We start from the raw sequence: 17,500 nt of genomic DNA, 5'->3' as shown, positions 1-17,500 counted from the left end.
GTCACGTCAACACTTCCCTGCAAAATTTAGTTGGGACAACTTGAAAAATGGGTTTTCCCAATGTGGTAACATCTCCTCTCCAGCAGCTCATCCCTAAAGGGAGTGATGTGCAGGACTCTCCTCGTTGTCACCTGACTGCATCTTCCCAATCGAGCCACTGGAACTGGAACCGAGGATGACATTTGGCATGGCAGGACACACCCCCATGACCACCTTACCCCCTACTAGCCACAATGCAGCTGTAACCTATGCACTGGAACAGGAATTTCATTTAAACCCCAGCTCTGCGTGTCATCTAGTCTGCCTGGAGCAGGACTAAACTCCTCGGCCCATGACAATACCGTCCCATCTCCTAACATCTAGGAGGTTCCATAAGAGTGCCTTAACTTCCTCCTCCATCTCAAGGTGTTTGTCTGTGGTATGGAGAAGCAGGGTGAAATTTAGCCTGGATAACTCTGACAGGATTGAGCAAATATTGATGCCAAGAGCTTTAATGCTTCCTGCTTGAGGCAGAATTAAAGACATTGGTTGGAATCTATAGCTAATTGGTAGTTGACTGCGTTAAAGGAGCCACAGGAAACTTTGTTAATGAATGTGACTACCTTAAAAAATGAGACCTATGAGTTTTGAATAAAAAGTAATACATCATCTGCATAGACTCATATTATGGTATATGTTATTTGGCTGGCTTCCTTCTACATCTCTATTATGTCAGATATATGCTGCTAATGGTTCTATGATGATTGTGGGTTAGGGGTTAAGGGTTAGAATTAGGGGTTTAAATTAGGGGTTAAGGGTTAGGGGTTAAGGGTTAGAGTTAGGGGTTAAGATTAGGGGTTAGGTTTAGGGGTTGAGGGTTAGAGTTAGGGTTAGGGTTAGGGGTTGAGGTTAGGGGTTAAGGGCTGAGGTTAGGGGTTAAGGTAAACCAACAAGAACAGAGTGGGCACCCCTGCCAAGTGCCCCTTTGAAGACAGAATCTTAGACTGATTTGATCATTAGATCTCACTGATGCACTTGGTGGGTTGTTTAGAATTCTGATCCATTCGTTTCCAAATCAAGGGTCTTAAACCCTAAAAGCAGTGGATTCCTTTAGAATGACCTGGTGGTTTTTTGGGGTGAAACATATGTTTGATAAGGAAGATCTTACTCATAAGCTTCACCAGGCCGAAAGAATTTAATCTAGAAAAGCTGAGAGCGAGGCAGGCAAACCTGGGCATAGCCTTCACCACCCGGGCCACCCCAATCAACAACGTCTCACGCCTCAACATCATCCCCACCGAGTCCTTAAGGGGGTGTTCCAGCCAGCAGAGTGGAGTTCTTCAGCACCTCTCCAGCCTGTGCCTAGAAACCATCCCAAACCACAGGTGTCACTAGAACCGGTTTGCTTATCAGACCCATGCGACAGACCCAGCACCACCCAGCCCAGGCTACTGGAGACCTCGCAGGTGGATGTAAGGATCAACGACTAGCTGGCGTACTGACCAGAGTTTGTACGCACCAACACCCCGAGGGAACGTTACCTTCCCCCTTTGGCTTTGCCACATACACATCTGACTTCCAGTAAAGCGCTTTGAGTCCAGCCCCCTGCGGAAGTTCTCAGATGACACCACGTCGTGGGTCATGTGGAGAACACAGAACGGCGAATAGAGGAACCTTGTGGAGCGATTCATGTGATGTGTCGGGAGAGATAAGAGCTTCGCCTCACCAAACTACTGGTCCTCACCAAACTAGTGTTATGCTTCCCATCTGCTTGGTGCCATGTCCCAGCCCCTCCCAGCCGGCTTTGAGTGACATGAAGGGGGGGGCTTTAGGGACCCGCCGCCGGCGACAGCCTGTGACCTCTGTACAGTGGGGTTGTGGTCAGGGGTCAAAGGCAGGGGTCAGGGGTCAAAGGCTATCCCTCAGTGAGACAAAATGCTGCTCTTCTATTCTTCAGCCCGCCTCAGTGGGTCCGGCTGTGCCAGCGATCGTTCTTGATGCCCATCTGGCCGCCGTGAGGGGTCAAAAGGTCAAAAAGTGTGTGTGGCAGCGGGACGTCAGAGGCAACGGGAAGCAAGTGAGAAAATATAATGCTGCATCAGACGCTACTGTCAGCTTTCTGTTGACATTGAGAGGAGCTGAACGCGCTACGGAGGGGCGCACGTGCACGCACACACGCACGTGGCAGCGAAATGCTGCAGAAAATGAGGGCTGCTCGACTCGGCCCTAATCAAGTTACTGCTGGAGGACGAGGAACTCTGGTCCGCGAGGCCGTCACACACACACACACACACACACACACACACACACACACGACACACACACACACACACACAGAGCTATAATCCTTTTCATCTGTGATACAGTAACTATTATCAATCTAATCACTTTGCTGCTCACTGCTGCCTCTCTGTCAGGCCCCGGTACTGCGCCCAGGTAACGTGTGCACAGGTGACCTGCAGAAACACGGCACGACACCTTGGACGTTCCCTGGAAAAGGATCGTTCCCACATCCCAGAACTTTGAGTGTGGGACATTTCGGCGTCTTCTGTGCTGCCCAGGCATCAGTCATTAAAATACCTAAAATAAAAGTGACCTCTTTCATTGATAAACTTTACATTAAAATATGCTAAGCTAGCAGAGCATTTCCCGATTTGTATGGATTTTAGGGGTGTTCGAAGGTGCTACTTTTTTGTGTACATGCTAACCACGAACAGCATCACTGCTACTTCCTGTTGTGGCCGGTCAGACCAGGAAGTAGGGGCGTTCCTGGAGTGGACCGGTGCCAAAGAACAGGCCCCCCAGCTATGATAGGAGCGGCTAATGTTAGCAGCAGGAGAACAAACTGAATCATTGCTATTGTTTGATGTGGAACGGAGCAAAGCTCAAAGACTCTTCCTGCTCTTCCAGCACAACAGAAATTGACTAAGAGGGACAAACAGGAAGCTGCGTAGCGCTCCGATGTATCCGAGTGGGTTTGAGATGGAGCGAGGGAGGAAGAGCGGAGGAACGGGAGGGAAGAGGAGGACGTCTGCTTATTATCCAGCTCCTAATTTTCCCCTTGGAGCTCATTAGAGTCGGGAGAGAAACGAACCACAAAATGGGAAAAAAAACAACCAAAGAAAATATGAAGATAGAAACAAGCGAGAAATCAAAGAAAAAAAAGAAGAGAAAAGGAAAATTAAACACAACTAATTGGAATCAAAGGAAAAACAAACAATATTCCAATAGAAAGAAGGCCCCGCCCATGCAGGCCCCGCCCACAAGGCCCCACCTATAAAGACCACGTCCACACACGCCCCGCCCATGCAGGCCCCGCCCACCGTGGCTTTAAAAACAAGACCAGGAAACATTTGAAGGTTTAAGAAAAATAAAAGTACCATTTAAATTTTATTGATTTCATCAGAGCAAATAAATAAGAAAACAGGAGATAAAATGAGATAAAACTTCTTCCATTAATTATTATATCTCTACTGATAAATAAAACTCCCTTTGGGCTGCACCTTTCTCTCCTTTAAACATCTAGACGGAGCTTCATCTGCAGCCACAACCTGGTAGAACAGAAACAAGAAGCATGTTGGGAACAAGAGCAGAAGCAGCCTCGGGGTTCCACACAATCACGACTCAGATACAGGTTGATCACCAGAAGATTAGAAATCAGGAGATTCGGATACGGGGGAGCGTCGGAGCTGACGGGGCCACCGAGTGTCCACGAGTCCAACGGTGCAGAAAAGCCAGCAAATACACGCATTGCTTCCAGGAGGTCAAGGCTAAACGGAGGGAGAGAAGCTAACGGAGGAAGGATGCCGGAGAGCAGGTGAGGATGAGGGTGGAGGAATGGACCAATCAGGACTCGAGGTTCCTCAGCAACAGGAGCCGCTCGCTCCAGGATTTGTCTTTACGTGGACGTCTAGATGTTCTCAGCCAATATTTGATGGGCTGAGGTCCTCTAGCTGCTGATGGTGCAGCACCGTGTTAGCGTTCACCGGACTTTGACCAAGTTCTTAATTAACCTCAGCATCATTTGATCGTCGTTAAACACTGTTGAGTGGAGCTTCCTGATTGGCTGGAGGTGGTGCAGAAGGTCTGTTCTTACCTGAAGCAGCCGTTTCTGAGATCACATGGATGGATGGGTGATGGATGGATGATGGAGGGATGGATGGGTGATGGAGGGATGGATGGGTGATGGAGGGAGGGGGAGGAGCCTAAAACACACGGGAACACAGCAGTGATTCAATCGCGTCTTCCAGAGGAGAATAAAAAAGTTCTGGCTGTCCGAGGCTGCAGGCGTGGGGAGGGAAGGGTGGATGAAAGGAGGGTTCTGTACACGCTAATGAGCCGGGTCAGCCATTCTTCACCTGGGTTAATGGTCCCGTCCCGTCTCTACCATCTCCGCCCCTTCCTCCACCCCCCTTCTCCTCCTCTTCCTCTACATGGGGAACACCAGGAAGCCGGAGAAGGTGGAGTACTTCCATCCTCCCATCAGGTTTCCTCTCTCCAGCTTGAGGTAGGCCCGGTCTCCCTTCTCCATCTGGATCAGAACACCATTACTGGCCGCCTCACGCGTCACGTCCTGGTCGCCAGCGAAGGCGGAGATCACCGGCCAGCCGTTGTGCATCAGGCTCACCTGGAGAGAGCGGGAGGAGACGTGTCGGCGTCATTAACGGTTATGCTAGCCTTGGTTAGCCCTGCTGGAGCAGCTGGAGGAGGGACGGCTCCATCACCGGGGCGACCACGAGGGTCAGAGCTGCACCCCCCCCCTCCATATAAATAAAGATGAATTGAAATAAATGTTTTCACAGGTTGTTGCTCTTCATTAAAATGTTTCAGCTCGAGGGTTTGCTGTTCTCACCCAGCCTGCCGGCTCCTTCAAGGTCATGAATATACCATAATTATGCACTTAACCACCACACCCAGGGCAGGGTCAGAGTGTGTGTGTGTGTGTGTGTGTGTGTGTGTGTGTGTGAGAGTGTGTGTGTGTGTGTGAGAGAGAGAGGCTGTCAGAGGCAAGAGCTCTCTAGTCCTGCTACTTCTCTTAATAGCAATCTGAGCACCATTATTCAGACTGTGTGTCTGTGTGTGTGTGTGTGTGTGAGTGTGAGTGTGTGTGTGTGTGTGAGAGAGAGAGAGAGAGAGAGAATTTAATGAAAACACTTGGTCTGTACTTCAGGTTCTGGGGGGGCAGCCCGGGTCACAGTGAAGCCGATGTGTTCGGTCAGTCATTACTGAGGTTACCTGTGAACCAACATGCAGCCAAACACCTGGACGGAGCCTCAGCGTGTCCACCCGAGGCCTGTCGGTCCGGACCCGAGGCCTGTCGGACCAGGCAGCTCCAAACCCAGTCCTTGAAGTCCAAACCCAGTCCTTGAAGTCCAAACCCAGTCCTTGAAGTCCAAACCCAGTACTCGTGGGACAAAATCCAGCCGGGTTTTCTATCTCACAGGTTCCACCTGGTAGGACAGAAAACCCGGCAGGATTGTGACCTTCAAGGACTGGGTTTGGACTTCAAGGACTGGGTTTGGACTTCAGCGACTGGGTTTGGAGCGGCCTGGTTTGGGCCCTGTTGGTGCAGATGGTGCGGTCAGTAGGAGGTCCACACAGCTGATGCAGAGCAGCTCTAAACGCGTCGTAAACGTTAGCGCCTCATCTGAAGTATTGATTTGTTGAAAGCGGCGGAGGAGCGGCAGCAGCTCGATGGAGCGGTGAAGCGCTCGCCAACCTCCATCGTGGAGGTTATTCCGTCGCTACGAGCGCTGATGTTCAGGAGCCCCGACGTTTACTGGCTGCTCCACATCTGTGCTGCTAATGCTCATGTTAGCTTCATTGTTCCCCTCACAGTAGAACTTGGAGCGACTGATTGTAAAGCTCTTTGTCTCTCAGGGACAATCAGCAGGACGCGCAGACGTGGACAATGTCCACCCCCGGTGGGTGTAGCGAGGCCACGCTTAGCTTTTAGCATACGCATCAACGGCTCTCCCGTTAGCAAGCTGCACACATTCAGTGGAAACCAGGAGTCCAACATATTCTTCCTACTGGAGCTAGTGGGGGCTAGTGAGAGGACACCGCCCCCTACCCTGCTAGCAAACGTGTTAGCATCCGTCGGGACACGACCACGGCTGGTGAATCAGTGAGTGAGTGAAAGGTTTTCATTTAAAATGCACATTTCCATCACACCTGTTAGCCCGTGCTAGCCTTAGCGCTGATGGTACGATGGCTGTGTTTCTGGGCCCTGATCACTGGCGTCACGATTAAAGCCCGAGTGTCTTCCCGTGGTCCTGGTGAAGGTAAACATTTACACCCTGTGATGGAGGGAGCGATGCTAATGGGTGCTGATGGCGGCGCTGCCGTGCAGACCCATTAAACTGTCACACCAGGCGACTGATGTTCCGTCCATTTGAAAACGTTTCCTGATTTCTGAACGCTTAGAGATGCAGAGCGGCCATCAGTGTCACTCAAAGACAAAATAGTTGTGCGTTTTTATGCTAACGACACAATCATTGCCATGATTTAATTGGTGCTGGAGCCTAATGTTGCTCACAATGGAAAGGAGCCTCCACTCCGTTTACCTTAGCAACACCGTGCTAGCAAAGCTCCCGCGATGCTAACCCCTTTATGCTCGTACTCAGCAGAGGGGCGGTGGCCCGGGCCCAATTCTGGACCCGTCCCCACGTCAGGACGGCTCGGTTGTGGCGTCACTAACGAGGACGTGGAGCTGAGAGACGTCTGGTCCGATCAATCTCTCAAAAACTACTTTTGAAGGGGAATTTGTCCCAGAACTCATCAGAACGGGCCGTTGGTGAGAAGATGAAGGTCTCCGCAGGAGGATCTCCCGGTTCCGTCTTCGGCGCCCACATGTTAGCGTCTATTTTTGGTTCCGCTCAGAAACATCTGACGTCGGCCGTCAGGACGGCTGGACTCGGCTTCAGTTGTGTTCTGGTCCAGGCGGCTCACCTCCGGTGCTGGACCGTCCCCGATGGAGAACGGGTCCGAGCAGCCAGAGGGGGTCCATGTGTCTTCGTCTCCAGCCCGTCCTCCTGCCCCTCTCCTCCTCGTCTCCTCGACTCCTCCCTCCTGGGCTCATCCTCTTGTCTCCTTCTTCCACTGCGGCAGCGGCGCTGAAAACAGTGGGAGTTTCAGATGTTCTGCACGGACGGACGGAGGGAGGGATGAAGAGGCTGCAGGTGGGCAGCGCCTGACCCGGACAGCCCACACCGGGCCAGATCTCCCTCCACTGGTGAACAGCTTCTGAGCGTTAGCGCCCAATATTAGCGCAGCCTTTTGTGACTGTTACAGAAACACGGCAGCGTAGCGGTTGTAGCGTCAGCTAACCGTTGCTAACGAAGGCTCTCGCGGGTAGAGCTGACCCAAACGGGTCCAGCCGGTTCCACCAGCTCAGAGAGAAGGATTCTGATTATCCGATCGCTTCCTTCAGGATTCTCATCCTGGGAATTGTGAGGAATATTTACGCCAGCGAACAGGGGCGTCTCCTCCCTGAAGGCGTAAACGCGCTTGCTCAAAGGCACGTGGGAGCATTTGCACCAATTTATTGTCCATCTCCTGATTTTTATCAGATTTATTTAACCTCATAAAGGTTGAAAATAAAGAGTCATCAAATCAGACGGGGATCCGCCCGGAGCGTCGCGCCGCCTCCGCTAATCACAGGCTAACGCTTTGGGAGTCGCTTCATTTGAAACGGGGCGGAACGCCGCGCGGGCTCCCGCTCGCTCCCCGGAATTCCTTCCCGTCCAGGAGTCCAGCGGGCCCGGACCTGCCCCAGTCGGGGGCTCTGGTCACGGCGCCGTGCAGCTCGTTAGGGGCCACGTGCACCTTAAAGGCGGGACGCGCCTTTCATCCCGCTCCGGAGTCATCGGAGCCGCTCGGGCGACGCCGTTCCCGCCGGGGCCCGGGACGGACACGCCGCATTTATTCCGAGAGCTCGGTCGGCCCCCCCTCACCATGACAACCCCCCCACCGAGACTACGGGCTCCGACTGGGAGCGGCTGGTGTGGCCGGTGCACGGGTACCTGGATGGTCTGGCGGTTGTAGACTTTGACCACGTGGAAGTTAAAGCTGTAAATCCCTTTGCGCGGAGCGATGAAATTACTTCTCTCCTCGTCGAAATTCTTCCCCACGTTGACGAGAACCTGAAAGAGGGAGAAAGGCGATAAAAAAGGTTCGGGAACGGGGGGAACATTCTGCCCTCTTCTCTGGGAACAAACTCCGATCTGAGGGTTTTTTCCCGTCAGGAAACTTGATGAATATTTCAGAGGAAGCCTTTTAATGACGGCAAATGTCTGCTTTTATGGGGGGGGGGGGGGGGGGTGATTGGAGGATGTCTGAGGGACAATTAACCTTTAACTCAACGATGGGAGCAGGTGTTCCAGGATTTTCCCAGCTGAGGAAAAGCTCAAACGTTCCCGAGGTTTGGAACATAAATGGGAATTATTGTCCCGCTACACCAAGCTCGTTTTTATCCCAAAAAAAATGATCTCAGGAAGAGTTTATTTCAGGAATTATTTTTTTTTCCCCCTCAGTTTGAAACCTCTGGGAAGATCTGGTCCTGACCCGCTCCAGGTCCGGGTCTTTACGGATGCGTCAAACGCCTTCGATCCGAATTATTATTACTGTAAAACTGAGGAAAACTCGGGTTTTCCACCGGATTCGGCTCCTACCCGGTCGAAGTAGATGACCATGGTCCGGTTGCTCATCTCGGACGGTTCGTGGTTCGTGTTCCGGACCGCGGAAAACGCCACCTTCGCGCTCCCCGAGCGCACCGAGATGCCGAGCGCGGTGCCGGTGGGGTCCGAGGCCGGGTTGGAGTCGCACACCACCAGACACTTCCCCTCCAGGACGATGGGCTCCGTGTCGTTCTGGGCGCGGGCCGGGCGGGCAGCGAGCACCAGGGCGGCGAGCAGACTCACGGCCAACATACCGGAGCGGCGGCGTTCACAAGTCGGGCGGCAGAACTTCCCGGACCCGCGGTTCTCCGGGACCGGCACGGTGGGGAGGACGGGAGCGTTTCTCGGGACTCTCCGGGGCCACGCTCGCTTTCGCTGCCTCCTCTCGCGCGCGTCACTGGCGGACAGGTTCGGCGGAAGGTTCGGACGGGTCCCGGACGGCTGACGACGCACAACAACTCATAGCGCGCGCGGGGCTCCTTCTGCTCTCTGTGGCGCGCGCTTGAATTATTGATATGTGAGATATGAGAGTTTGAAAGAGCAAAGCCCCGCCCCCTTTCCCACATCTTTCAAGATGCTCCTCTTCATCTTACCGAATCAGCGCGAGACAACCTGCAATTCCCCGCCCACCTGTGCTCCCCCACTCTCTCTCTCTCTCTCTCTCTCTCCTCTCGATAAACTGCTCTGAGAGCAGGTCTAAACTGGTGTGAGAGCAGATCTAAACTGGTGAGAGCAGGTCTAAACTGGTCTGAGACAGGTCTAAACTGGTGTGAGAGCAGGTCTAAACTGGTGTGAGAGCAGGTCTAAACTGGTGTGAGAGACAGGTCTAAACTGGTGTGAGAGCAGGTCTAAACTGGTGTGAGACAGGTCTAAACTGGTGTGAGACAGGTCTAAACTGGTCTGAGCAGGTCTAAACTGGTGTGAGACAGGTCTAAACTGGTGTGAGAGCAGGTCTAAACTGGTGTGAGAGCAGGTCTAAACTGGTCTGAGAGCAGGTCTAAACTGGTGTGAGGCAGGTCTAAACTGGTCTGAGAGCAGGTCTAAACTGGTGTGAGAGCAGATCTAAACTGGTGTGAGGCAGGTCTAAACTGGTGTGAGAGCAGATCTAAACTGGTCTGAGAGCAGGTCTAAACTGGTCCGAGACAGGTCTAATCTGGTGTGAGAGCAGGTCTAAACTGGTGTGAGAGCAGGTCTAAACTGGTGTGAGACAGGTCTAAACTGGTGTGAGAGCAGGTCTAAACTGGTGTGAGACAGGTCTAAACTGGTGTGAGACAGGTCTAAACTGGTCTGAGACAGGTCTAAACTGGTGTGAGACAGGTCTAAACTGGTTGAGAGCAGGTCTAAACTGGTGTGAGAGCAGGTCTAAACTGGTCTGAGAGCAGGTCTAAACTGGTGTGAGGCAGGTCTAAACTGGTCTGAGAGCAGGTCTAAACTGGTCTGAGAGCAGGTCTAAACTGGTGTGAGAGCAGATCTAAACTGGTGTGAGGCAGGTCTAAACTGGTCTGAGAGCAGATCTAAACTGGTGTGAGGCAGGTCTAAACTGCTCTGAGGCAGGTCTAAACTGGTGTGAGAGCAGGTCTAAACTGGTGTGAGACAGGTCTAAACTGGTGTGAGAGCAGGTCTAAACTGGTGTGAGACAGGTCTAAACTGGTGTGAGAGCAGGTCTAAACTGGTGTGAGAGCAGGTCTAAACTGGTCTGAGAGCAGGTCTAAACTGGTGTGAGGCAGGTCTAAACTGGTCTGAGAGCAGGTCTAACTGGTCTGAGAGCAGGTCTAAACTGGTGTGAGAGCAGATCTAAACTGGTGTGAGGCAGGTCTAAACTGGTCTGAGAGCAGATCTAACTGGTGTGAGGCAGGTCTAAACTGCTCTGAGGCAGGTCTAAACTGGTGTGAGAGCAGGTCTAAACTGGTGTGAGACAGGTCTAAACTGGTGTGAGAGCAGATCTAAACTGGTCTGAGACAGGTCTAAACTGGTGTGAGAGCAGGTCTAAACTGGTGTGAGAGCAGGTCTAAACTGGTGTGAGACAGGTCTAAACTGGTGTGAGACAGGTCTAAACTGGTGTGAGAGCAGATCTAAACTGGTGTGAGAGTAGTCTAAACTGGTTGTGAGAGCAGGTCTAAACTGGTGTGAGAGCAGGTCTAAACTGGTGTGAGACAGGTCTAAATTGGTGTGAGACAGGTCTAAACTGGTGTGAGACAGGTCTAAACTGGTGTGAGACAGGTCTAAACTGGTGTGAGGCAGGTCTAAACTGGTGTGAGAGCAGGTCTAAACTGGTGTGAGACAGGTCTAAACTGGTCTGAGACAGGTCTAAACTGGTGCGAGACAGGTCTAAACTGGTGTGAGAGCAGGTCTAAACTGGTGTGAGAGCAGGTCTAACTGGTGTGAGACAGGTCTAAACTGGTGTGAGACAGGTCTAAACTGGTGTGAGAGCAGGTCTAAACTGGTGTGACAGCAGGTCTAAACTGGTGTGAGAGCGGTCTAAACTGGTGTGAGACAGGTCTAAATTGGTGTGAGACAGGTCTAAACTGGTGTGAGAGCAGGTCTAAACTGGTGTGAGACAGGTCTAAACTGGTGTGAGAGCAGGTCTAAACTGGTGTGAGACAGGTCTAAACTGGTCTGAGACAGTCTAAACTGGTGTGAGAGCAGGTCTAAACTGGTGTGAGACAGGTCTAAACTGGTGTGAGAGCAGGTCTAAACTGGTGTGAGACAGGTCTAAACTGGTCTGAGACAGGTCTAAACTGGTGTGAGGAGGTCTAAATTGGTGTGAGACAGGTCTAAACTGGTGTGAGAGCAGGTCTAAACTGGTGTGAGACAGGTCTAAACTGGTGTGAGAGCAGGTCTAAACTGGTGTGAGACAGGTCTAAACTGGTCTGAGACAGGTCTAAACTGGTGTGAGAGCAGGTCTAAACTGGTGTGAGGCAGGTCTAAACTGGTGTGAGACAGGTCTAAACTGGTTGAGACAGGTCTAAACTGGTCTGAGACAGGTCTAAACTGGTGTGAGAGCAGGTCTAAACTGGTCTGAGACAGGTCTAAACTGGTGTGAGAGCAGGTCTAAATTGGTCTGAGGCAGGTCTAAACTGGTGTGAGGCAGGTCTAAACTGGTCTGAGACAGGTCTAAACTGGTGTGAGAGCAGGTCTAAACTGGTGTGAGAGCAGGTCTAAACTGGTGTGAGACAGGTCTAAACTGGTGTGAGACAGGTCTAAACTGGTGTGAGAGCAGGTCTAAACTGGTGTGACAGCAGGTCTAAACTGGTGTGAGAGCAGGTCTAAATTGGTGTGAGACAGGTCTAAACTGGTGTGAGACAGGTCTAAACTGGTGTGAGGCAGGTCTAAACTGGTGTGAGACAGGTCTAAACTGGTGTGAGGCAGGTCTAAATTGGTGTGAGACAGGTCTAAACTGGTGTGAGACAGGTCTAAATTGGTGTGAGACAGGTCTAAACTGGTGTGAGAGCAGGTCTAAACTGGTGTGAGACAGGTCTAAACTGGTGTGAGAGCAGGTCTAAACTGGTGTGAGACAGGTCTAAACTGGTCTGAGGCAGGTCTAAACTGGTGTGAGACAGGTCTAAACTGGTCTGAGGCAGGTCTAAACTGGTGTGAGACAGGTCTAAACTGGTGTGAGAGCAGGTCTAAATTGGTGTGAGACAGGTCTAAACTGGTGTGAGACAGGTCTAAACTGGTGTGAGACAGGTCTAAACTGGTGTGAGAGCAGGTCTAAACTGGTGTGAGGCAGGTTTAAACTGGTGTGAGACAGGTCTAAACTGGTGTGAGACAGGTTTAAACTGGTGTGAGAGCAGGTCTAAACTGGTGTGAGACAGGTCTAAACTGGTGTGAGATAGGTCTAAACTGGTGTGAGGCAGGTCTAAACTGGTCTGAGACAGGTCTAAACTGGTGTGAGAGCAGGTCTAAACTGGTGTGAGAGCAGGTTTAAACTGGTGTGAGGCAGGTCTAAACTGGTGTGAGACAGGTCTAAACTGGTGTGAGGCAGGTTTAAACTGGTCTGAGGCAGGTCTAAACTGGTGTGAGACAGGTCTAAACTGGTGTGAGGCAGGTTAAACTGGTGTGAGGCAGGTCTAAATTGGTGTGAGAGCAGGTCTAAACTGGTGTGAGACAGGTCTAAACTGGTGTGAGGCAGGTCTAAACTGGTGTGAGAGCAGTCTAAACTGGTGTGAGAGCAGGTCTAAACTGGTGTGAGGCAGCAGTCTAAACTGGTGTGAGGCAGGTCTAAACTGGTGTGAGGCAGGTTTAAACTGGTGTGAGAGCAGGTCTAAACTGGTGTGAGAGCAGGTCTAAACTGGTGTGAGACAGGTCTAAACTGGTGTGAGAGCAGGATAAGGATAAAAGACTTTATTGATCCCACATCGGGGAAATTGCACAAAAAGTCAGTTGCCCCGTGTGAGGCTCGAACTCACGACCTTCAGATTATGAGACTGATGCGCTGCCTACTGGGAACAAACGTCTGTATAGATGGGGAAGAAGGGGGAAGAAGAGAAGGAAAGACATAAGTTCGAATCCCACCCGGACCCAAAAATGATAGAATTATTTTTGTAACACAGAATATGTATGTAAAAAAGTACAATTGTGAACAAAATGACATTCACATTTAAGCATTTATAAAGCTGAAATTGTCAAAGAAACAAATCAAACCCCAATGAAACCTTGATACAACTATGAAATAAGATGTAAAACTTGCAGTGGAACTCAAAGGGCAGAACAGCCCACAGGGATAAGCATATTAAAAGTAACAATATTGCATTACTGTCTCATCTGCTTCAGACAGTTCCTTGGTGAGAGCCTCAGTGTTGGACAGTATATTTTTCCTTTGTACTGAAGAGGGTGGCTGATGGTCCACTGGAGGCAACTGCAGGATCAATTTGCCGTAACCTAGGTTTTGCCTGTCCAGCTGTATTTGCTGGCATGTTGTAGGTGTGCAGCTGGTAACTGGGGCTGGTGTTGGTACTGTGCAGAGAGATGGGTTTTGTTTTTGCACAGGGCAATGGGTCAGCTGGCCGTTGCACACCTTGCAAAAGAACAGACGCCTCCTGACCCTTCAGCCGTTGGTTATACCACTGCATGAGGGTGGTCTGGTTCACTCCAACACGTGGAGGGTTGTCTGCTGCATTAGCGTCGCATTGCACAGAACCAGCTGCCGGATCTTTTTGTAATCCTGTAAATTAGAGACCATCGAGATCGCTGTGTTGTCCTCTTCTTTGGGGCTCGTGTGAATGTTGCACAGCCTCACGAAGATGGTCTCAACCAGGCGACAGCAGTTTGGCCACTGAGCTGGTGAACACACCGTTTTGTGCTTTCTACCCCAGGAGTGAACACAGCCTTCTTTTTAGGAGACCTGAAGCGTCCAGTTAGCAACCGGTCCTGATGTCTTGCAGCATACACAATCCTGTCTTTGTCAGATTTGTCAAGACTCTGCCACAAACCCAGAATGGTGCTAACTTGTTGATTGTTCAGGGTCAATCCCGTCTGCTCTCGTAGCTCCACCAAGTATTCAGCCAGTTCATCTACTCGGTCCGTTCCAGGAATGCTGCTGTTGTCTCCAGCCTGGAAAATAAAAACTGATATTTAGCTTCTGTGGCATCACAATTTCCTTGTCACTACTTAAATTCTTGCTGACAGACAGATGTCAGGGACCCGACGAGAACCCAAATGTGACACCGGAGTTCGACGGAACACAGCTTTATTATCAGGACAGGATTCACCGGGGAGCCGGCAGGATAGAATAGTTGGGGAAGGTGGAAGGTGATCTATAGATCGACTGAGAATTTATTTATTTATCACTTACATCCTGTTGTGAAGGGGACATGGAAGAAGGAAGCTGGGGCTGAAGCAAAACTGTAGATGACTGAAGAGGAGGCACGGCTGGAGGTTTTTTTGGGAGACATTTTCTGTCATGTTATAACATAACATAACTCAGCTGCAGAGGGCACTTTTCTATCTGTAACAACAAAAAAACTTACTCTTGTTTCACATAATAGCTGACTAATAAATGTGTAAACACCCTGCTGAATGTAACAGTTCACCGTGTTAAGTTCTTCAGAGGGATTTTTATCCTGCTAATAGTTATAAATCTAGATAGATTATATCCTTTCTGTCTATACCTGAGGGAAAAATGTAGTCTGCTATCTGAAATGATTAATGTAAGTCGTTTTAGGTTGGTCGTTTCACCTGAGTGTAAAGGTCATGCCATTTCTTTTGTCTGTCATAACATAACATAATGTTATAACAAGTAATCAGAACGACGCAGTCCAGCGCACAACTGCCCAAGAAAACAAGCAATTTCATCGGCAGAAAAAAAATACAACCAGCTAAAGCTCCGGCAGCAACTGCACAAACTTTATTGCAAAACTCCCGATGATCAAGTTACATTAGCGTTACAATGCCTGACATGACTTGGACATATTGCATTAAGCATTTACGGTGATATTTTATGTGAAATGAAAAAAAACGTAACGAATAACAGACCTCAATTGCGCACGTACCTTGTCAAAATCCACGGAGATGTCCGGAATAAACAGCGGGCAGACCTTTAAATAATAAATCAACTCTAGGATCGATTGGCTTTTCCAAAGATTGAGACCGCAGTTTAATTTAAGGCGGGACGTCGAAAGATTGAATCGCGCATATGATTGGCTGTTGAAAGATTGAATGGCGCATATGATTGGCTGTTGAAAGATTGAATCGCGCATATGATTGGCTGTTGAAAGATTGAATGGCGCATATGATTGGCTGTTGAAAGATTGAATGGCGCATATGATTGGCTGTTGAAAGATTGAATCGCGCATATGATTGGCTGTTGAAAGATTGAATGGCGCATATGATTGGCTGTTGAAAGATTGATGGCGCATTGATTGGCTGTTGAAAGATTGAATGGCGCATATGACTGGCTGTTGAAAGATTGAATGGCGCATATGACTGGCTGGGCTTATACAGCTTTTCGCTCGCCGGGTAGCGCCAACGAGGCTACGAAGTCCAAACTGGTGTGAGAGCAGGTCTAAACTGGTGCGAGAGCAGGTCTAAACTGGCGTGAGAGCAGGTCTCTAAACTGGTGTGAGGCAGGTCTAAACTGGTGTGAGAGCAGGTCTAACTGGTCTGAGGCAGGTCTAAACTGGTGTGAGAGTAGGTCTAAACTGGTGTGAGACAGGTCTAAACTGGTGTGAGGCAGGTCTAAACTGGGTTGACTGGGTTGTGTTTTCCAGGCAGGAGTCCTCTGACCCTCTTCGACTGTCTTGTCCTCCTGCAGGCGTCCTCGTCTCCAGGCTCCTGGTTCTGTCCCCTGGGACTTCCCCTGGTCTGAACACAGCCTGATGCTGACTGACAGCCCTGGATGAGGGCTGCAGGTCTCTCTGGACCCCCAGTGTCTCCCGTCCTGACTGCTTGTCCGTCCACCCTTTAATTGCCTGTCCTCCTGCTGGCCGATGCTGCTCTGCAGCCTCAGACTGTGAAGTGGTGACATTCAGGGGGTAAGAGCGGTAACGTTTGGGGCATTTGGGGGGTAAAACGGACAGAAATGATGAAACTGCAGCCGGACCCTCTGGAGGTGCCAAATCAAAACATCCACCTGATGGAACACCTGGCCCACCATTTGGTTCTTCCCATCCGTGCGTGACCACCAGACCCAATCGATATCAATATTTCCGAGGGTGCTGCTCCGTCACTGTTGACACGGAGCAGACAAACACCTGAAAGGTGTCAGACTGGCCTCGTCTGGAAGAAGCTAAAAACAGGACATGATTAGCGACGTCTTAGCAAAGCTTTAGCACGGTTAGCGTGTTGACTGTTGTGTCCCGGTACCGGAGGAGCTCCGGATCCAGCTCAGCTCCGTGGAGAACTTCTCCGGCTAATCACAGCCGACCTTGTTGACCACGCTGAGATTCTGATGATCTAATTGTATCGATTTGATCAAAGATGGCGGACCTGGCGTGACAATAATTAACACTCTGCTTCTGTCGCCGTATTCCGAAGGCGGAGCTGCGATAAACGAGTTACGGCCCGTCAGCGCGTCCAGCACCTCTGCCGACATAATCGAATCACGTATGCAAAGCGCAGCCGCTAATCTGGTTTCCCAAACCTGATCGCATTTTCCTGACAGGACACTGGCGCCGCGCACGGCTGCTGGATGTGACACTCGGGAGCGCTGCAAGGTCGTCACGTCCCGATAAACTCCTCCGCGTCTGTTTAAGGAGGACGGACAGGAACGAACACCGACCCGAACACGTGTCTGCAGCAGAGCAGCGCGACGACCGCGTGCTCGTTCAGCGCTAAGGTCAACCGCCACTCCTGCAGGCCACGCCCCCCGGCCACGCCCCCTGGCCTTGAGCGAGTGACCCTGAAGAAGCTCGGCTCATTCCGGGAAGTTCTGAAGAACTTGGCAGTGTCTTGGTGGCGTGTTAGATATTCGCCAGACGACAGTATCCAGGTGGTTTAGCTGCTGTGGCGTCCAGCAGGGGGCGCGCGTTCAGCTCCTGATGCGTTATTGCTTGGTGGAAAAGGCAACTCTTTACAACAACGTATATATTTTATATTTTATTTACATTACAAGTGTGTCATCATACGCGTGTAACAGCTGGTGGCGCTACGGCACCAGCCCACACTCACGCTAACTCCAATAAGTTAGCGTGGTAAATAAAAAAATAGATGCGTTGGGAAAAGTTTCATCAAATAATTCATAGAAGTCATTAAAAATTTGCTACTCTCCAAACTTTATGCAGAAAAGTAGAAGACTAATGAGGTTAAACAACGTGTGTTTCATCATTTATTTAAATACGCTATCGTTTTGGTAAATTCTTACTTTAATGTTCACGTTCATGCTACAGTGGTGGAGGGGAGGGGAC

At 50.5% G+C, this 17,500-nt stretch overlaps 1 protein-coding gene and 2 long non-coding RNA genes across 3 annotated transcripts in view; 1 reads left to right on the top strand and 2 right to left on the bottom strand.

Annotated features, from left to right (window-relative positions):
• The window catches only part of LOC130519930 (uncharacterized), a 5,808-nt gene extending 3,239 nt beyond the window's left edge, over window positions 1-2,569 (top strand). The window contains exon 4 of the long non-coding RNA XR_008948530.1: window positions 2,397-2,569. This is a non-coding gene — a long non-coding RNA (uncharacterized LOC130519930). The remainder of the gene's footprint in view (window positions 1-2,396) is intronic.
• A 762-nt stretch (window positions 2,570-3,331) lies between these two features.
• Window positions 3,332-9,164, bottom strand: LOC130519931 (cerebellin-1). The gene is made up of 3 exons (XM_057023534.1): window positions 8,652-9,164; window positions 8,004-8,123; window positions 3,332-4,606 (listed from the first exon to the last, which is right to left on the bottom strand). The coding sequence occupies exons 1-3, from the start codon at window positions 8,907-8,909 to the stop codon at window positions 4,409-4,411; spliced, it is 576 nt and encodes a 191-aa protein (XP_056879514.1). The 5' UTR covers window positions 8,910-9,164; the 3' UTR covers window positions 3,332-4,408.
• A 4,069-nt stretch (window positions 9,165-13,233) lies between these two features.
• On the bottom strand, window positions 13,234-15,486 carry LOC130519929 (uncharacterized). Its single transcript, XR_008948529.1, has 3 exons — window positions 15,149-15,486; window positions 14,452-14,604; window positions 13,234-14,210 (listed from the first exon to the last, which is right to left on the bottom strand). It is a non-coding gene; the product is annotated as an uncharacterized LOC130519929 (long non-coding RNA).
• Window positions 15,487-17,500: the final 2,014 nt, after the last annotated feature.

The sequence above is a fragment of the Takifugu flavidus genome, unplaced genomic scaffold (assembly GCF_003711565.1).
Source record: "Takifugu flavidus isolate HTHZ2018 unplaced genomic scaffold, ASM371156v2 ctg247, whole genome shotgun sequence".
Classification (NCBI taxonomy): Eukaryota; Metazoa; Chordata; class Actinopteri; order Tetraodontiformes; family Tetraodontidae; genus Takifugu; species Takifugu flavidus.
Note: the sequence above shows the minus strand (reverse complement) of the source record. Positions and strands in the feature narration are given on the sequence as shown.